Source organism: Alligator mississippiensis, chromosome 1 (genome assembly GCF_030867095.1).
Source record: "Alligator mississippiensis isolate rAllMis1 chromosome 1, rAllMis1, whole genome shotgun sequence".
In the NCBI taxonomy this organism is placed as follows: domain Eukaryota; kingdom Metazoa; phylum Chordata; order Crocodylia; family Alligatoridae; genus Alligator; species Alligator mississippiensis.
In genome coordinates this window covers 44,201,935-44,224,122 of record NC_081824.1, presented here as the reverse complement: position 1 = coordinate 44,224,122, position 22,188 = coordinate 44,201,935, and the positions used below count along the sequence as shown (strand labels likewise).

The window sequence follows — 22,188 nt, the reverse complement described above, 5'->3', positions numbered from 1 at the left end:
TGAGATAGTCTGTGTATGTTTAATTGAGTTACCTATATGTACACTATTATATACAATGCTAAATCTGTTGCTATAATGATCAGTGCAAATCTAAAATATATCACATTATATCCTCTTTGAAAATTTAAATTTAAATTTAAAGTGCAAGATAGTGCTTAGGCAAATGATCTTCTCCCATAGAAAATTATTTATCAACCCAAATGCAAAATCCTAGAAATACCTCCATTTTTAAACCTGTCTGTTTGGATATATATATTGACATTTAAATGTACATGTTTTTGAAGAGAAGTCTTTTAGAGGATCAAAATACACAGTGTACCTACGAAGTGTGATTGCCTGTAACCAGAGAGTGAATTCCTCTTCACAGATAGTACATAAACAATTAAAAGTATTAGAAAGGTCTAAAAAAATTGTATGGCTTATGAAGGAAAACCTTTACATTTCCATCCTTATTGAACAGGTCCTTTTCCCCTTGGCTCCATAGAGACCTGTTTCTACAGAGACATGCCACCCTATATTATATCATTGAAAACACTGAAGACACTGTTGTCTTCAGCTAGGATAGACTGTTAGTGGAACTGTGATAATGTTGTTAAAATATACCATATTTGAAAGTATATATTGAAATACAAAAGTAATATTTTATATTATATTACATTATACATGAGAAAACTTTATATGAATACATATGATCAAGTTTAAAACAACCTGGTTAGTACAGTGATCACTGGGTTCAATGAACAGAGGTATATGCAAATTAGAAGAGCAACACACTTTAATTTATGGAACATTATGCAATATCTGCAGACTCTTTGTCTTTCTTGCTAAGTGAGTAACTAGGTAGTTAGCTCTTAAGTAAGGAACCACCTCTTGTTTAGCAACTCTTCTAAATTAGGGAGCATCTTTAAATTATAACTGTCACTACATTAACACTAAGACCATGTGCAGGACAGTAACTGACAGGTAAGTCCAACTGCTTAGGAATAGTAGTTCCTCATATGCATTATCTAAATATTATAAAATAAAACAATAATATATGTTATACACATACATATATACATGTATGTATGTATGTATATATGCATGCATGAATATATATATTCCCATAACTTGCAGACCTGTAGTAACATTGTTTTTACCTTTTAAGATTAAACCATTAATTAAAATGCAGAGGTCACATTAAATATTCATTACTTTGAAAATGATACTGAAATTCACTGGTAAGAGAAATAAAAGGGAAAATCTCAGCACCCTGTTACTGTTAATTATTAGTTTATTTTTGTCACTAATGCCAGAGGGGAAATACATGCTCCCATTAGAGGATAAAATAAGTATTTCAGTGGTATAGTGGTAACTGCAGGAAACTCACTTTGCAAATGATAGTTTTATACGTAACATCTTTTGGATACTTGTATATCTTTAAATAGTTTGTGGCTATATTGAATGACCTGTCTATGATCAGAAAGCTTACTTTATAAGTTTGAAATAGAAAAGAAATAAATTAATTTATTGGCTTTTCATGTGTGAGAAGTAGGACTGAACTCATCACAGTGAGGAAATATCCTTTTGATCTAAAGAGAGCAGAAGGTCAGAAGCTAAGTGATTGCTGGAAATCTTTGGTTAATCTCTAGTGTACTAAAGTACATATCACAAAAGCTTAATTCATCATAGATTCAGTAGTTCTAGCATACAACAGTTTCACAAAAATAGACTTACACAGCTTGGAAATTCTTCAGTGATAGCAATTAGCTGCTTTTATTTTGGAATAGTGTTTTAGCTGAAATGTGTTTATATGATGATATTCAAAGTGAAATTAGCTGCATATGAGTATGTCTCTATGAGCACCTCTTTTGCTGTTGTGAAGTAAAGACCTCTTATTCTTCTTTCTTAACACAAATCCACAATGAATAGAATGAATTAAAATTATGTCATCCTACACATGTTTACTCCTTTGACTTCAGTAGAACTATTTACATGGGTAAATAGTTTGGCACAAAAACATTTTTAAAAAAAATTGTAAAAATGCCCTTAATAATAAAAGTTACTGGGAATAAAGGAGACTGAAATAATTTCCCTGATTTACTTAAAGGTTCATATTTTACTGAAATACAAAAGATTTATATAAAAGACATTCAGAAACAAGATGGGTGTAGAAAGACCCAGCTGCTCTAAAAGAAGCCAGCAAATAACCTGCCTGAACAAATATAAAATCTGCTATACAATTTTCCCAACCTTTTCTACAAAGATCAGGCTTTGACGTTAGAAAGAATGTTCAACATTGCCTTCGTAGTCTTGAATACAAATGAAGTAACCTCAAGTACAATAGTTAGAATTAACCCGCTTTCTCAAAGATTTAGTCTGCTGTCAGGAGAAAATAAATTGCTAATTTAACCTTAATTGTAGGTTTTCACTGACTGATTTCTTTACTTTGGTCCCTAGGGATGGTCCTGACCAGAATTCACCTCAGCTGGGAGTTTTCAGTGGCAATACAGCTCTTGAAACAGCTTACAGCTCAACCAACCAGGCCCTTCTCAAATTTCATAGTGACTTTTCAACTGGAGGATTCTTTGTCCTCAATTTTCATGGTCAGTTTGTTCAATATTCTATAGTTTACTTTTCTTCTGGGAATCAAAGTGTATGTATGTTCTTTCTTTCTTTCTTTTTCAGTTATTCCTTAACTACCCGTGCCCTTGATGATCTTAAGATAAATGTATTCGTTTTTATGGCCTGCTATTTTAATTGAACATTACAGATTTTCATGATCATTTTGTCAAGTCTTGTATTTTCAGGAAAAAAAATCTCAATAATTATTTTTATTCTTATTATTTTAAGGTCAATTTTGACTTATCTCTTATGAAAGACTTGTCTTATTTATGTGAAACCAGGGCCTCATACAGATATTCAGTTTCTCCTGCAAGAGTTGCTGTTCTCTCAGGAGAAACTATGAGTGTACATATGTTCAGGCTTTTTCTCCCAGAATAAAAATGGCTGCTCCAGAAAAAAAAATCACCTTGGAATATCCATGGTTAAATCAATCCCAGGAGAATTTCTCCTGAGAGAGTGAATGTCTGTTCATGCTGTGGCTCTCTCAAAAGAGAATATAGTCATCCAGCATCCCCTCCTCCCCCTTTCCAGAAGACAGTATGTCAGTTGCTGGATTATGATGCTCCAGCAGAAGCACAATACATCAGGGATGCCCTATGCACTTCTGCCACATGTGTCTAGACAGACTTAAGGGAGCTTTCAGAGCATGCTGAGATGTGTGCAAAGGAGCCCCCTCTGTCTGCACAGTGTCAGCAATGCAAGCTCCCCACACTTTAGGGCCTCAGCATTCAAATGTCTATATATGCCACACTGGGTAAGTTTTTCCACCAGGAGCACAAACCTAGTCAGAAATAGGATTTTTTTATGCACATGTTTTCCCCTTCTTTAGCAGCTCTTTGTTTGTGGATTATAGCCCATCTTTTTCCCTGTTCAGTGTCTACAAAAATACAGTCACAGGCAGTAATTTACATCTGCCATAGAGAGCTGGAGATGAGAACCAATGAACAATATGTTTTGTTTGTTTGTTCTTAACTTCTGTAACTTGGCAAGTGGGGAGGGGATTTGGAAGATGCAGGGAGCATCTGTGTTCTTAACCAAGCCTGGTTTCTGTGGAAGAAGAGAGATTTATACAATATGTGCTCTCTTGTCCCATACTGACATCACATCTTCATTTTGGAGCTAATACATCTTTGGTTATGAGGGACAATCAAGTAGTAAATGGTTAGTAGAAATATAAACAAAGTACATGTCCAGACTTGAAAACATGCTAGTAATTGTAGTAGTATTAACTTTTCCAATGGAACTGCACAACAAGAAACGCTGGTCAGCAGACATATGTCTAGGATTTAACCTAGAATTCACCTAAAATGTAAGAGATTACACAAACCTCAACAAATCTGAAGATCTGGAGAGGAAGCCATGACAAACAACCAAGCATATAAATAAACAAACAAATTCTACACTTATTTGACTTTATTTTCTGTTAGAGTTAAATATCTATTAAGTCAGATTGATTCTTAGCTTATGTTTACCCTTCCTTTGGGATTACCTCAGGAAAACCGTTGAAATCCACATACTAGGCTGCATGACCATATTGTTGTCACTTCGAATGCATGCCAACAAACCTACCTGAGATAAGGCTTGCACATATGTTCATGGTTACGTTAAACCATCTTACATTTCTTTATTTCCAGGCTTTGGTGTGCACTGAACAAAATTGAATCAGTAGGGGAGTGTATAAACTTCCTCTTAGTTACTCAAGGTTCATTTAAACTAAAGATGGATTTGATTATTTAATTTGTATTGTATGTATATGTTTATATCCATAACAAGTATTTTAAACATTGCTTTATAAATGCCAATAATGCTTCAGTTACCATGTTTAATTTTGAAAATTAGATCCCAAATCCACAATTGGCTGTCTCAAAGTCAGCATACCACTATATGGCCCCAGGCACACATTAATTTAATGATGCCTTGGGATCTGATCCCTGATCCCAGCATTTGCCACATATGCATGATTTTTGGATTCAAATGATACCCTTTCTACCTGCCAGTAAATTGAAGCCCAGGTTCAGGATCCCAGGTTCCACCTGCACAGGTAAGTTAAAAGCTGAGCAGTGGAAGCCCTGCTGGCAGCTGTAAGTAAGTGCCACAGGGAGGGGAGACAGTTGGCTCTTCCCACATGGCAACTGCAGAGCTGCAGCCCAAAGCATCATTTGTAGGACTGAAAGTGAGCATTTTTGAACTTTCCTTGAGGGGGAAGGCTGATTTGGCACATTGACTGTCTTTCTCCACAGCTTCTATCAGAGCAATGCAGGAGAGGCTCCTGTGTGGGGAGCGGGGGGGGGGGGGGGGGGAAGAGGGGGTGTCAGCTCCTCCAGGAACCTTTCAACTGGCTTGCCCGGCAGCCAATTTGCAGCATCAGGACCAGAGCTGTCATGACTCTGACCTCAGTATCAGTGGTGAGGCTGACAGTTAGCTGATGAGGGCATGTTGCATGTTCCATTTATGATGCCGTACAAACTAGCCACAAAGATGTTTCACATTTTTTGTAGAATATCTTTGTGTCTCATTTACCACTTTATGGCACCAAAAATTGGTTGAACATGTGGCATCATTACTATTTATGGCATGACTAATGCATTAAGCATGCCATAAATATAACCCTGTGCCAAGGCCCTATGGTAGCACAGATGTCTATGTACAGACAATTGTATGATTATGGACCTATTGAATAATTGGAACTATTTCAATATATTAAATCTTATCAGTATTTAATGGTATTTATTGGTACTTACATTTTATTTTGTAGCATATCAACTTAAGAAGTGCCAGCCTCCTCCAATAGTTCCACATGCTGATTTATTTACAGAAGATGAGGATTTTGAAATAGGTCAGAGCAACTTCTTATTTTTTCATGCACAGGAGCTTTGTTCATTCTTTATTTAAAATATAGTTAAACTACTACAACAGCTCATCCTTATTCTGAATATTTTTCTGTGGCATCCTCATGCTGATAGTTTTCTTTTTTACTTGAGCCAAATATGCCAGTTTAATGGGAACATCTTTCTTTCCTTTGTTTCTCCATCTTCCCAGCAGAGTGTAAGATAATTTTTTGTTTATCTATTTTTAATATTAACTTCCCTATTAATTACTACATTCTTTTTTCTTTTCTTCTATAAAAATGCATGTGAAAGGAAGTAGCATAATTATCAAATGATAAAAGATAATGTAAAATACAGAAGTATTCAGGAAAGTCTTTGTTACTGAAACTTTTTAGGAGACTTTGCCAAATACAAGTGCCATCCTGGTTTCACTTTGGTTGGAAATGACATATTGACCTGCAAACTGAATGCACAATTGCAGTTTGAGGGCTCACCCCCTTTCTGTGAAGGTAAGTTTATCTCTGTAGTTACATATTTAAATTACCTTGAGGATTCTTTTTTTTCTCTTTCTTTATATAAAACAACATCATGTTTTGGGATCATCTTATTTTCTATTGGCTTTCCATCATGGTTTAATGAAAAAAAATATTTCCAGGTATTTCCTGATCTACAAATGAAATTTCAACCTTCTCATACTGTAGTCCCTAAAGTCAGGCACATAAGTCAATATTAAGGAATCCAAATGGAACTGGGCTTATTTTCAAAAGTGTTCGGTATCTATCTCTTTCTTATTGTATGTGTCTGCACTCACTAAATGTAATTATTGTATCATTAAAATAACCAAAAATGTTTAATCCTAAAAGGGAAAAAATCCTTTGTTCTCATGTATTCATTTAAGTACATGTTTAAATTAAACATTCATAGCAAAACAAAAAAAGAACTGTTTATCATTGGATTTGTATAAAATATTTTCCATCAGTAACTGAATTCTGTCTGCTTACCAACAAGCCTGTCCATACTAATTTAAGCATAACAACAACAACAGTATAAAACTGGAACCCTAAGAAATTGGATGGAATTAAAATGCAATATACACATTTCTAAACATGATGTACCTGACACAAATCTAGAAAAAAGAAGGAAAAGTGACTTATACATACCCATTTTTTGCACACAGGCACATACTTTACCATTTCCCCAAATGCCATAAGACATTTGAAAACATTAAAAAATATGCCTTTATATATATAGATGGTGAGTTTAAGCATTCACAAAGAAACACTGAAAAGCTTCTTACTGATTATTCACATTCCATATAAATGTTTAATGTATTTAAAATTTAAGGATTTTAAAAATGTGCATTGCTTTTATGTGAATAAAGTGTATCCGTATGTCCCATCTCTACTTCTATATTCACAGAAAAGCAAATGCAAATATCATTAAAATGTGAGGACCAACCACTTTGATTTCATGGGAGAAACATCTCTAAATTAAATTCTTGAAGATTTTTTAAGACTATGTTTATGCTTATTAAGTATTGTATGACAAAAAGTTACAAAATGCTGAAGCAAAAAAGAATAAGAAAATCTAAACCATAATAGTTCAAATTATTTCCTTGATTTCCACCAGATTTATGAAAAGGGGCTTAAGCACTAAAAATGCTGTCCCTGAAATTTCAAATAAGAACTTTAGTTTGAGGAAACGTGGAGAGAAGTAAAAAATCTAGTCTTTCACAATATATTAGCTGCAGCATTTAATTATGAAAGGATTATCAGAACTCTGTAATTTTAAATTGCACCACTGGAAACCTGTGTGTGCATGTGGTAAACTTACTGTACCCAGAGGTTGTGCCCTGAAGCACACAGGACAGATATAGGTAGTTGTTTCATATGCAGGAAACAGTACCGTTGCCCACACATGGCACTTAATGAGGCTAATTAGCACTGCTGAATGATAGTGCCAATTAGCCCAGACACTCTAACTTGAACAAAAGTCAAAGAGCAAACCCCCTTGCTGCTCACACAGCTTCCCTCTCTTTATTTTATGTTGCTTAATGCAGCTCAAAGTGTCTTTAGCAAAAGAGAGAATCTCATGCAAAGTGTTTCTGCAATATACAAACCTATGAACCTGGTAGTAGAAAATAGGGACACCTGCTTATTTAAGCTAACAGTTGTGGTTTTGTGAGCAGGGTGAACTTTTCATTGTTGAATGTCTGATGTCTTATATCACTTCTTTTTTTTATAAAAACACCATGAACTAAAGTTTTATGCTGCTTTGCATTTCCATTGAGCTGGTTGGTCATTGCTAGCTTTGCCAGTGAATATGTAGTATTAGCATGATGAATCTAGCTTAGAGTTTACAATAACAGCAGCATCTTAACTTTTTGCCGTTTTGATTAAAGTGTAAATAAAACACAAGTGTCTCCAAAATGAACTGATGAATTATTGTATACAGAGCTTTTAGAAGCTGATAATGATTAGCCATCTGTTAGACACGGGATGAGCTGATTTCCAACAAGTCTTGTACAAGTTGTAGAATCTAGTGCTTTTCTTTGATCCTAGCAACACCCGTTGTTTCTTTGTAATCCTTTGAGACCCTGTACAAGAACCTCACAGAATATGTAGTTCATCGTTTTCCCCTACAATCTGCATAAATTCAATATTTTCCTTTCTGTCCTCATGTCATTGCATATTGCTTTTCAAAGTTACCTTTAATTATTATGGCTTTTAAAGCATGACTATTTCCATCCTTATTGATTATTATCAGTTTCTCATTAAATTAAGCAAATGAGGCTTGGTGTTTCATTTCTAGATACAAATATTTGAAAAATTAAATGTATAGAGTACTTACTATTGTTCAAGCAATCAAAGCAATCTGTTATAGAGGTAGTTTTTTTATATAAGACAGAGAAAGATACATCTGTGAGGACAAAGACTTGCACTATTGTCTCTAGAATCTTTTATGCATTTATGAATTTGAGATTAGAGCTTGTTTGGACATTTTTTTTAAATGTTTTTTCTTTTTCATCTTTTCCAGAAAATTCTTACTTGTCAAAACTAAAACTTTTAATCACAACATACCAATTTCAGTTGAACTTTTTAAAGTATAGATTATCTGGCCCAGGATAAAAATTCTTGACTAAATAAGGCAGGTAGAGACTGGCTTTGGTTGGCTGGTTAATTGGATGAGATTTTTGTGTTTTGTTTGTTGATTAAAAACAAAGATGAAAAAGGAAATAGCTCAAAACGTTTCACTAGATTAAAAAAAAAAGACATTTCCTTCTCAGTTTTACTTAGGATTGCTACTCTGGGAAAAGGTCAGCTTAACCGTAATAAAGCCAGAAAGCATTTTAATATTTGGTACTATAAGTGGGAATTGCTTTTGACAATGGTATTACAAAAAATATGAGGAAAGCAATAGGTTTAAAAAAAGTAGGAGGGAATAAGTGAAAATGTAGTGGTGTTATAGTTAAATAGTAAATAGGCATGCCACTACCATTAAAATGCATACTTTTTTAACATTAATTGAAGTAACACTAAATTATTTTGGATTATAATTTGAGACTATAATTTGTTTTCCTTTTTATTTCATCTTCAAAAAAATATATATAGAGCACCATAAATTTAACAACCATTTAGAAGAAAAGATCTTATTTTATTCTGAAATCCTTCCAATCTGAATAAGATAAGCCAAACACATACAAATGAAAAAAGAAGGAAGCAGTCCAGGAGAGGGAAAACACTGTGGATATTGATAATAAAAAGAAGGGATTGCTTGTTCCAATTGATTTACAGGAGGCAGTTGAAGGAAGAGAAAGTCTGTGAGGGTTTAGGACATAAGAATAGAGCAAAGTTTTGAAGAGTAACAACCAAAGCATGATTTAAAAAAAAAAGTACAATGAAATCCCAGTCCAGCTAAATCAGTGTCAATATTCCCATTGATTTCACTGAGGCTATGAGTTCAGTCCTGAAGCCAAGGGTGATGCCAGCTTCTTCCTGATGGGGGCAAGGAGGGAGGCTGAAGTGGGCTAGACAGAAAATTGGGGGGCTTGTGCTATACACTTTTGGCCAAACATACTTATTCTTTTTTTTAATAATATCCACTTAAGCATCTGACATAGTAGGTTATTCTCTGCAAAAACTCATGTCTGTCTGAATTAGGAAGTCTCTAAGGTGTCACCCTTACCTAACTTCAGACTGACACAGATACTCATCTCTCTGATAAATATGAAAGGTGAAAGATTTCTCTCTTCAGACAATGTGCTTCCTACATTAAATAGCTGTTTCATGATTTTTTTTTAGTTTTCATAAACAGTTACTGGAAAAAATATCAATATAAAATTTAACTTAACTTACCCATTTTTAACATCAAACATTCTTTTAAAGACTTTATTTTCTGTATGTCCCATCCATTTCCACTGCTCACATTGCAATGATTACTAGGCAGAGACTATACCAGGTACATCAAAAGGAGATGTGGTCTCTCTGAATCAATAGACTCAACTTCTTTTTTCCCCCACTTTAAATAACACATAATCCCAGAAGATAATTTAAAAGACTTGTTTTTACTTAACTTACATGTTAAGGAACATAAATAGAGTTTTCTTGGACAAAACATGTGTGAGAAATATTGCTATCCCAGAAAACCTGGAAATGGTCACTGAGGAATATTAAAAGATAACTTTTGTTAACTTTTTATGTGATCATCCATTTGGATCTTGCTCCAAAATATATGTTCAAATAAGGAGCTTCCAAAGGCCTTGTTACACATTACACATAACACAAATGTTGCTTGGTGTTGGTGCTAGCTCAAGTTTGGAGCTGTCACACATTAGTCCAGCAGGGGCCTGGAGGACTGCAAGGGGTAACCCCCTGCCTCCTCCCGCCCATTGGGGTTCCCCCATCTCCCCCACCTATTTACTTGTAGCTGCCTATGTTATTTGTCTGGGGGAAACTGGCTTGAAAGGGTTAACTTTCTTGTCCAGCTAATGCCACTGGGCTGTTGCTTTTCTCCAGAACAGATAGTGCAGGCAGCCACAGATAAGTGTGGGAGTGGGTGGGAGGCAGTGAGTGGGGATCTGGTGTGCTGGGGAGGGTGGAGGGGCAGTGGACCCAATCTGGGCCAGTGGAGGAGAGGGGCAAGTGGGGTGTTCACACTAATGTGTAGTGTAGAGTGGCTACACATTAGTGTAACATAAATTGGATAACATGGATCAGAGATACTCCTAGGCTGGAATGGCATAACTTTATGTCAGCTAGAGTGCTTACATTTTTCACGTGTTCATGTGTGGACAGTCCAGGGGTTCAAAGATCCAGGAGCTGTCTAAAATGAACATGTAACAAGGCCCTAATTCTGTATTTTCTTGCATGCCACATGCCCTGCAAATAAGCCACATACCATGTTGGAAGGCAGAATGTAGAGAAAAAAACTTTTTTCCTGAGCCCTAGCCTACACTTGTGCCTTATAGTAGTGCCTTTATGCTTCCATTCTTTCTTCATCAGAATCAAAGCATGGAAATCAGCTTCCCTAATTAAGACACACAGCGAAATTTTGGAGCTGATTTTTGTGGAAAAGGTTCATGTGGTATATAAGTAAATACAGTATAATCTCATAAATCTAGATCTTGAAAATCCAGAATTCTTGAAAATCCATCACTTTTTAAGCTTCCCCCTCTGCTCCTCTGGATGGGGATGGGGAAGCTTGCATGTGGCGGCTTCTGCTGCCATTCACCCCCCCAGTGTCACTGCTCTGCATGCAGCCACTTCTCCAGGACTGACTGCAGCTCCCCCCTGCCCCCTGCCCCTGGACACAGAGAGGGAAGCTTGTATGCGGTGGATGCTAGTGCCATCCACCACCCCACTCCATGTGCGACTGCTGCTCCAGGACCAGCCACCGCTATTCCCCTCCCCCTGCTCCACGACCAGCCGCCACTCCGGTTTCTAAAAAAGGGAATTTTCACATTTCCGGCAGGTGCTCAGTTCCAAGCATGCCGGAGTTATGAGGTTATACTATATAGTACATCTGTGATTGACTGTCTAGACTATAAAAGAATTTACAGCACCAGAGTAGTAAATTCAGGATCTTAAAGCAATGCTACTTTTGAAGAGCATCTAGCATATCTGCTTGTTGCAATTTTAGTGCAGAATTTCAGTGTGTGTAATCAGAATTAATGTCTATAACATCAGTATGCGCTCAGGACCAGCACATGAAGGAACTAAACCAGCGATCCATGAGGGTAACTTCTTTCTGTTGCTCATTCTGTTTTTTTTAATCAATTTTAGTATAGGTTTTATTAGTTTAACTGCTGTTCTTAGCTTCTAGTTTCCATTTATGGATATATTACTACATTCATAATAATCTTCCTCATTTCTTGATAAAAAAAGAAGTCAATTAACATATGTAAATAAAACCCATATCTAGTAGACTGATGTTCTACTTAATGGGAATGCTTCTAGGTCTAACATAAGACCTGATTTTTTTCTGGTACATTAAAAAAACCCAACACCTAGCACAATTTCCTTTCTTGGTGCTTCTTCTGGTAAGTGATTCAGTCATCCCTTTTCTTCATTATCACTACTCTTTGTTTTGACATGCCACTTTTCACTTTGGTGTACACTGTCTCAAATCTAGTGATATAGATATAGATATATATATTCTGAAACAATGTATTATCATTGCTTGTTAATGAGTAGGTTTTTATAGTTGAAGATCAGTTGAATTCAACTTTCTAATAATTTCTTAGCACACCTGCATGTGGTGTACAAGAGTGTTTGACAGATGAACAAAAAACAGTACTCAGAAAAAGCTAGATGGAAAGGAACAGAAGGAAAATATATGGAGAAGACGAGAACCATAACTAAGGAAGAGAAAGAAGCAAAGCCATACTGTAAAAACTATTTCTTTTTCCCTGTAGAATCTGGATATCTTTAATAAGGTTTACACTAGCTCCCTGACATGCACAATACCTATCTTGTGTACAGCGGAGTTGGGCAATATGTTAACATCTCTAGGGCACTCTAAATTATGGTGATAATTACAACATAAATACTTTGATATATTGGAAGTACACTATTCAGTCCCTCACCCTTCATAGAGACCCTCAATGTAACTACATCTTTGGAGGAGCATACTAATTTTAAAAGATTATACTCAAGATGAGATATTATACTGAACAGGAAAAATAGAATTGTGTAGTGTTCCTTATAACCCTGTTGTGTCTTAACATAATTAGTATAGCACTATAATGGTTATTCCTATTAACCAAGAATATTTATTTATTAAATAATATTGTACTATAGATATGACATTTTATAAAATAACCTTATTTCTTGAAAGCTAACTGAAAATTCAGCTAAAAAGCCACAACATTAAGGTTAAGTTTACAAAAAGACTGAATATGGATTGACTGAACTGTGAACAGGTGAAGTAATATCTAGAAAATCGGGCATGTCTACACGACACTCTTTAATGCACAATAGACTAATCTACTTCACAGTAATGCGTCACTCTCTACACATGCGTGGCATTTACTGTGCAGTAAATTAGTCTACTGTGCAGCTAGCTAGTGCCCTTACCTCCCCTGTCCTGGGAGCCGATCAGCACAGGGACAGGGTCACTCTGTTTTCCCCTGAGCCAAGAGCCACGCAGTGCTGGGACTGGGGAGCTCTTTGCTTCCCTGCTCAGCCAGGGGCTTGCTGGCATCAGTCCCACAAATTGAGACAAGTTGAGGATTCTCCACCTGGCAGGGGGCTGGCCAGGACCTGTCCTATTCCTGGGGCAGCTGACAGTGAGCCCCCAGCTGCGTAGGAATTCCCTGCCCAGCAGGGGGCTTGCCAGCAGTGGCCTTAATAGTGGGACAGCTTTTGGTGAGCCCCCTGCTGGGTGGGGAATCCCTGTCTAACAGGGAACTGGCTGGCAGCTGCCCTGGAAGCAGGACAACTCCTGGTGAGCCTCCTGTTGGTGAGCGCTGCTGGGAATGGGGCTCACTGGCAGCTCTGTGTCCCAATGTGCATGGGGCCAGGAGAGCTTTGCTGGCTTCAGTGGCAGCTGTCTCCCAGCCCTGTGCTCATCAGGACCCTTCCTGATGTGCACAGAGCCAGGAGACAGCTGCCAGCAGAGCTCTCCTGGCACCATGCACATGGGGACCTGCCCCTGTGTCCCCTGCCAACTCCTGGACTAGCAACCTGGGGGAGCCTGGAGCTCACCCTGGTCCGTGCAGGGGGGCAGAGCAGAGCAGTAGCAGCCCTGCACATGTAAATGTGCCAACTGTGTATGAAGTCATTGAAGAGACTATCAGGTTGGTAACCAAGTGCTACCAGGACTGTTTTTTTGATATAAATGATGAAATTATCCAAAAGCTGTCAGGAAAGAAAGGAGGACAATCCATCACAAACTTCATGAAAATCCAAATCCACATGTCCATTTGCAGTATTACAGAGAGATTTATTGAGACAGAGTTGGGTGGCCAAGCCCATTAAATGTAAGACAATTGGCAAAATGCCAAACAGATAAACTGCAACAGCATGCTGAGGAGACTACCACATACCAGTTTTATGTGAGGATTAATGCTTTGTGTGGCCCTTATAAAATACAACTATCAGTAAAGGGCAGGTGAGAGCCCTTCAAAAACTTATTGAATACTCAGTCTAATGTTCCTGGTTAGCGCTGTTTGATGTACCACAAATATACTTAGATATGCTAGACAATATACTAACAATATACTTAGATGTTCGACTATATACTTGCTCTGGGAGATATTGTTTAGATGTTGAAAACTAGCAAAGTTCCAGGTCCTGATGACATTCCAGCAGAAGTCTGCAACTTAAGCCATAGCCCTGATTAAAAATCTGCACAAGGTTGTTGCCAACAATCAATTTGTCTTGATGTTAAGATTCTGTACTTCTGGAAAACTATTCACTTGTAAAAGGCTGTGAGGAAAATTAATACTCAGCTCTTCCACAGATTGATCTGTGCAGATGACTACAAATTAGAGCAACATTTGATCTGGTTATGTCACTACTGACTGGTAGCCTCACAATAGATACAGGGAGTTTTTTGCTGAAAGCTAGTTTAAGTAGGACTATGGTCATTAGGGCTGTCTGAGTTGGCAGCGATCTGATCTGGCTTCAGATCCGGCCACTTCAGATGTCCATGATCTGATCTGGAGCTTCAGACCGGGTTTCCACCTCAATCCGGCTGAAGCGGCTCCAAAACTTCGGAGCCACCTCGGAGATCCGATCATAGGGTATAACAGGGGAATCAATGATAGATCTATAACTCTGTTGTTTTTTATATCATTTGGTTGAAACATGCAGGAATGGTAGCCTCCACTAAGAGCATGAAGCTTGCCAAGTTTCAAGAAGATCGGTATGGGGGTTTGGCAGGAACTGTACCCCAAATTCTTGAAAGCCAAACTCATGTCACAGCTGTGTATTACACCACAGGGGGCTAAAAACTGCATGAATGGTAGCTCTTACTGAGCCCACAAAACCTGCCAAGTTTCAAGAAGATCAGTACATAGTTTTTTGGGTAACTGCACCCCAAATTCCTGAAAGCAAAACTCCTGTCATGTCTATGTGTTACAACACAGGAGGGTCAAAACTGCAGGGGTGGTAGCTCTTGCTGAGGCCACAAAGCCTGCCAAGTTTCAAGAAGATCAGTGCAGGGGTTGGGGGGGAACTGCACCCCAAGCTGCTGATAGGCAAAATTCGTGACACAAGTGACCCTGTGTGAGTTAAGGTGCAGCGGGCTGAAAACTGCAGGGTTAGTAGCTCTTGCCGAGGCCACAAAGCCTTCCAGCTGTGTGTGTCTCGCTAGGGAGTCTGTCATTTGGGGCCCTGCACTCCAAGCTGCTGACAGGCAAAACTTGTGATGTAGGTGGGTGACACTGTGTGTGTGTTAAGGTGCGCCTTTCCTGGTGCTGGGGCCTCTGCACAACATGGCAGTCCTCCTCCCCTACAACCTCACACCTGGTCCTCCACTTTACGTGACAACAGGTACAATAACTTAGCTGGCTCAACACCAGTAGCATCAGCAGCGGCATCAAAGGTACCGAAAGGGAACTGTCACAGAGCCTGTCATTTTATAAAGGAATTGACAGCTAGAAATAAAAATGTTGCGTTGTGCTTGACATATGATGTTATTCATGGTGTGTGATGGCTTATCTTGTGTTTTTATGTCTATATGTATGAAAAAAAGGAGTACTTAAAAAAATGTATCTTTGGAAGCTTTAGGGTTGAAAACCCCTTCGTCAGGCTGAGGAAGTACTTGCAGTTGGTCTTGGATGGAAGGAATAGTAAAGAAGCCAGAGGCTGGCCTGGCACGCAATGCGGGCAAAAAAGCCAGTCAGTGAAAATGGAAGTGGAGGCATCAGAGGGGGAGGGACAGGCTGGGGTGGGGGGTAGGGGGAAAGGGGGATGTAGCAACACAGGTAAAAGTGCAGAGGTGCCTGGGGTGTCAGATGTCTGGCAGGTCGCAGTGTGCCAGAACTCCACTGTGTATATTGAGTCCATGAGTTACTGAACCTACTACCTAGGAGGCTGATGAAGTGCAGTGCAGAGGCCCTGCTCTGAAAAGTGGTTTGTACATTCAAACAAGCACCTAACCTCATCACCAGAACTGAAGCCAACTTCCTACAGCTCAAAACACAAAACCTGCCAACTATCTCCAGTACCCACAAACTGCACACCAGAATCTATGAAAGACATCAAAACCCAACTACCTGTGGGGGCACATTCCTCACCAAAAAAACACTCTGCCTCTAGTCTTTCAGGCCTGATCCTGAGAGGGAAGAAATTACAATGCAAACCACTTTTCAGAGCTGGGCCTATGAACTGCACTTCATCAGCCTCCTAGGTAGTAGGTACAGAAACTGATGGACTCAATATACACAGTGGAGTTCTCACACACTGCGACCTGCTGGATACCTGACACCCCAGGCACCTCTGCACTTTAACCTGCACTGATATATCCCCCTTTCCACCCTACCCCCCACCCCAGCCTGTCCCTCACCCCCTCATGCTTCCATTTCCATTTTCACTGACAGGCTTTCTTGCCTGCATGGTGGGCCAGCCTCTGTCTTCCTTCCATCCAGGACCAACTGCAGGTACTTCCTCAGCCTGACAAAGGGGTTTTCAACCCTAAAGCTGGCATCCCGGGCAGCTAAGCTGAGCTCACTGGGAGCCTCACAACTGCACCGTAACCAGCAAGCATCAGGCCTGTCAAAGACGTGACAGGTCTGGGCGTTCCCCAGCCAGGACTTTGTGTGTACATGTGTTAGCTGGAGGTTATGGCAACTCCTACCCACCTTTCACCAGAGGATCATTGTTCCTGGCATTTACAGGGCTGCCACACCACCAGCAGTCCCACCAGGCCTCCCTACCCTGGCAGGGTGCAGTTTTAGTGGTCATGCCCAGGACCTGGGGCCTCCTCCTTCCCCATAGCCCCAATCCCATACTGCCGAGTTCGTCCTGGCAGGGGAATGAGCTCAGCAGGGATGTTCTTCCCCTGCTGGCTGGTGATGCAGTTAGTACCCCCTCCAGCTGAGAGTGGGACATTACTTGGCTTTTCAAAACCTCACAAAAGGAAACTGGTGAGGATGGAGTGAGGAGGGTGGCACTCAGTCCATCTGCAGGTGGAGCTTGGGGAACCCCAGCAGCGGGAGGTTCACCTTTAGGAACACCAGCTGCTCCACCAATGTAGGATCCAAGGAGGTGCGGTGGGGTGTCACAACATCCCCAGCAATGCTGAACACCCTCTCGCTTGGAATACTGGTTGGTGGACAGAACAGGTGTTGCTGGGCAACCGTGGCCAGATCCTGCCACATCTGACTGCAGCTTGCCCAGTAGGCCAAAGGGTCACAGTCCAGCGGCTCCACATCCTCAGCAAGATAGGTAGCCACCAAAGCCTTGACGCTGCCTGCCCGAGGTTGGGGGTCTGGTGCGTTTGGACCCCAGCATTGACGCCATGCCCATGGCCCACATTGGCAGGGGCTGGCATAGAGACTGCCTGGTGTCGGTACTGGCACCAGTGCTGGTGCTGCGAGTGCTGGCATGGGAAAGTGGAGCCCCCTTTTCTACATCCCCTCACCTCTGCACTTCAGCCTCCCTGACTTTGTTCACCAGCACCTTCATCCAGTGATCAAGTGTTTTGGGGCTGCCAGTGCACATGCTCCCGTTCACCCTCAGGTTGCACATGCCCGCCATCATGTGGACCGTACTGGACCACAAGGGATCCAGCCGTCTCCTGATGCCCTCCTTCATCCGCCTCACCAGTGTCTGCATGTCTGGTGACAGTGGCCTGCCCCAGCCAGGAACATTGATCCCCTGGAACTTCTCCATTTGGTTCTCCAGTTCCCTCATAAGGGGGATCACCTGGCCTGCTCTGGACACCATTACTGGGATCCCGCTTCGATCCAGAAGTGCCGCTTCGGACACCGAAGCATCCGCAGCAGGTCTGGATCCGAAGTGGGATCCAAAGACTCGCACAGCCATAATGGTCATGTACTGGCCAGTGCCTAGCAAGATTTATGTGCAGTAAGTATCTCAGCCAAGCCCCGGGCATTGTGCTGAAGGGAGAAGTTGGTAACCTGAATAAGTTGGGAATCATTGGCATCGTGTAGCTTGAGATGGTTTCAATAATTGTCCTTGGATTCCTTGGCCAGATTCTCAATCTAGCAGACTGATGAGGACAAAAGTCCTAGACCACAAATAACTTCCAATTCATTTACCGTATTGGGCTTCAAAGTTGCAGAAATGAAGAAGGGAAAGTAGAACCATCCTCTCTTCCACCACCTTTGCGGCATTTGATGCCTTAGGAGTTAATTTAGGGACATCTCCTTGTCTTCTGGACAATACTACAGATCCTGACCAATGTTGTACAGGAGCCCCACAGAAGGCAGTGGGTAGACTACTCCATGTACCCTTTTCTCTAATTTGCACACATGAAGCAACAGAGCACAAGTAGGCTTTAAGTTGTTAAATGCAATAAGCAACATAGAATAGATAAGATACATTGGCCTATTTTTCAGAATCCAAATGCAAAAAAATCCATGTGAAGCTGTATACCTAATTTACATAATAGTATAGTTGTTAAAATTAGAGACTCATACTTTTTGCGTATCATGCTGTAGATTGTTAGACTACTGCTCTGTTAGCATCTTGTGTAGATGTGCCCCTCAATAATCAAACAGTAGTGATTTCTTTCCAACTGTTAGGAGTGTATTTTTCGTGAACCTCTTGATATTTCTGAGAATGTACATAGAATTACACTTTCCTTTCAAGAGCCTGATATCTGAAAGACTGTGATAATGTCTTTTAAAACAGTTGCAACCTGTTCTGGAATACTGGAGCCTCAATTCTTCAGTCTTTGAGACCGTCTTAGATTGAGTTATCTTGATTGTTTCCTGCTGTTATCACTGGTTCTGTTCTCAGACCCCAAACCTTGGAGCTCCTTGTCAATATTTTTGCAAAGAATGGGGATCCAAGAGTGAGAAATCAAGTACCCTGTCCTTCAGCTACCTGAGATGCTGCAGAAGGACAAAACATAAAAGTCAGATATGATTTTACTGGATCCTCAGTGACTGTGGTGGTTTTTTAGATTTGACAAAACTAATAAGTGTGCACTCCATAGATACTTTCTGTGATCCCAGACTGACTCCCTTAAGGCCCTGTGCTCTATAACCATTTTCATCTCATTTGAAGAAAGCTGCTTTTTAAAGGAAATGTTTCACAAGAAGAAAACTTTTTGACCAGGAGTGGAAAGATTTCTATCTCTTTTCCCTTTTGTATTTGGAAAGTTTTTATAAGCTGGCATAGTATCAGCAGCAATGCTGCCCTGTCTGGCTTGTTTCTCAGTGTTTAAGTTTTTCTTTGAATTATCCCATAATTGTTCCTTAAGATGATACCCTCATCCAGAAGGTTACATCTTTAAAATGCAGTCTTCTTTCCTTGAAGATACCTTTCCTTCTTTCAGTGATTTGACATGGATGAAGATGTTTTCTCGTCTTCTTTCCTCAGTTTTTCTTAGAAAGTTAGGGTTTTTGTTTTCTCTGGATCCTACTGGCCAAATTCTGCCTATGTGACCCCATTTTTCTTCTGAATTTGACACCAAGCAGCCAAGGGTATGCATTGCTTACCTATTAAGTACCTTCTAAAGCTATTTCTTTTCTATTCACAAAACTTTAGAATATCAACTAACTCTGAGATTGGCCATGCACCCCCTGGAAATGCCAGCCACGTAATTGGAAGTGCCAGCAGAAATGCACTCCAGTTTCAACACTGGTGATTTGGGCCTCAGCAGTTGGCCACTGGGGGACCCCCCAGTCAGTGATCTGGTGCCCCCACAGACTTGGGAGGCACCAGGCACCCATGACTGACAACAGGACAAACAGAATTTGTATGAGGCTGTATTCTTACACCATCCAGGTGTGACAGTGTGAAGCTTACTTGAAGCTTTTTGGATGCCATTAGACTAGAAACATTTTAGCTTGATGGTAATGTGCTCTGAAGAATTAATTCCTAGCTGGGCAAGATAGCAGCATGGTTTTTTTTCCTCACCACTTTATGTGATTATTGGCTAGGACTCTCAGAATTCCTTCTCTAGTTGCAGCAGGGTCATGCTAGTAAAGTATCCTTGCCTCCTAGGGATACTGTTTCATGCAGCTACTTTCTGTTCCTTAATCTGCAGTTGCAGTATGAGAGAAAGAAGTGATACATAAGGTAACCATTTATCAATAAATCTGTTTGTCATGGACTCTTCTCCACCCCACATTTCACTGTCTTCCTTTCTTGGTGATTTGCTACAGTCTTCTGTGCTGCTTTCTTTCTCTGTGGCTCTGGAAGTTTATGTGACTGAACAGAATAGGAGTTCAGAAATAATCTTTGCAACACATGTCTATATCAGATACCATAATGGTGTCTGTCCTTCAATCTACTATTGTAGGATGAAAGAAGAAGAGACTACAAGTAGGAGATTTACTAGTAAGATACTTCAGATGCTTTTTGGTTTCTTTATCAGAATAGATTTTAAATTATGTATTTCTTATATGGAAATATAAACAGACAAGCCTTGTGAAATATCACCCTGAGTTTAGTATAAAAAATGCAATACATAAATCATCCCTCTGCACCTCCTGGAAATAGACCAGCAAGGACTATTTTTATTATTTTTCCCTACATTTTTATGTCTTCTGCTAATTTTTTGTTTGTAAGTCTTCAAAACACAGACAATTAATTTCTAAGCCTGAAACTACATTTTCAATTCATATTTTACAGAGTTCACTATACTATACTAATATTTTCAGTATTTTAGGAGAAGAGAAAAGGAGAGAAATATTGAAATGAAAAGGCATGCAGAATGAACCCATACTGTCCCACCCAAGTGCATACACATTCTTATTCTATTTACTGAAAACTGGAAGGCAGTGTGTTGAGTGGGTAGGTTGGAAGAGTGATAGAGTTATGTCAACTTCTCAGAGATTTATATCACAGTCTCAAATCCTGAGGGTGTAGGAACATAATATTTAGAAAAGAAAAAGGCTATATATCCACAAACCCTGTACCTTTGTGGACTAATATCAGATGGAAATCTTTTATTTCTTTATATATTTATTTTTCAACTTTTTAAACTACTGAAGGAGGACTTACTTTTTTATGAAAACTACCTGAGTTGATAGAGCAGCGAGTGTAGGCTGGACACACCTCATAAAACACAATTTATTTTCTAGTTAGTACATTTGATGCTTATAGCAATCTCTGAGTAGAAGAGTAAGGGTGACATCCTGACACCTTTGAGGATATGAGGAAATAACTGAGAATGTGAAAACTCATTAGGGTGGCCCTGATTTTAGTTTTTGTACTTTGAATAGACATCTTTTTATTCACCCATGCTGTATTTTTTCTCTCTCTATTACTTTTTTGGTTATTTTATTATTCATAATTTCCATATCCTTTAATTTATGCCAGCATTTGGGGAATATTCCAGACAGACTCCTGGCACATTTGTCAATCCCTTTCAAGGTATATTTCTAAATCTAACATGCAACATTATTAAAATGCACATCATGCATTGTGCAGTACTGGGGAAAAATCAGCATATAGGAACCAGCAGCCATGAAGAGGTCTCTCCTCAATGATAGGTAGATGATTAAACAAAAACAGTAACCAGCAAGAGAACATTTGAATCAAAAACATTTTGAACATAAATATTTTAAAGACATTTATAAAACAACTTAGTTCTCAATCAGACACAAAAGAAAATAAATATTAGTGTCTACAATGTGAAAATTTGTTTGACATCAATTTAAAATTAGAGTTAAAGTAACAAAGGGAAACATGCTTTGATCTGACTTGGTTGAATAAAACTATTGTTGAATTAAAAAGGAATCGTTTAAATCTTGGAAATTTCACCTCTTGTTAATAATACTGAGTTCCAACATGTTGCTAGATTTGCTAGTCTATATGCATTAACCAATGACTTTGCTGGTTCAAAAACCCTCAATAATTGATTCTCAGAACGTGATTGGAAAGGACTGGTCCAGTTCACAGGTAGAAGAGCTTAACCAGAAAATTAAACTTAGACATCATTAAATTTGATCATAACAGTCCTTGGGCATATACAGTGCTTTTGGCTTTAAACTCTTTGGAGTATGAACTGTTTTAACATCTGTGTTTTATATATTATCATTATCTTGTTTTATGAACCTAAGTACTGGTTTCTAGCACTGACTTGTTCCCTTTAAGTGTAATTTTACCAATCT

At 39.3% G+C, this 22,188-nt stretch overlaps 1 protein-coding gene across 1 annotated transcript in view; it reads left to right on the top strand.

Moving 5' to 3' along the window:
- CSMD1 (CUB and Sushi multiple domains 1) overlaps positions 1–22,188 on the top strand; it is a 2,292,800-nt gene that overhangs the window by 2,077,461 nt on the left and 193,151 nt on the right. The window contains exons 44-46 of the mRNA XM_019488443.2: positions 2,440–2,585; positions 5,360–5,440; positions 5,828–5,941. Coding sequence (XP_019343988.2) covers positions 2,440–2,585; positions 5,360–5,440; positions 5,828–5,941 — 341 coding nt within the window. The remainder of the gene's footprint in view (positions 1–2,439; positions 2,586–5,359; positions 5,441–5,827; positions 5,942–22,188) is intronic.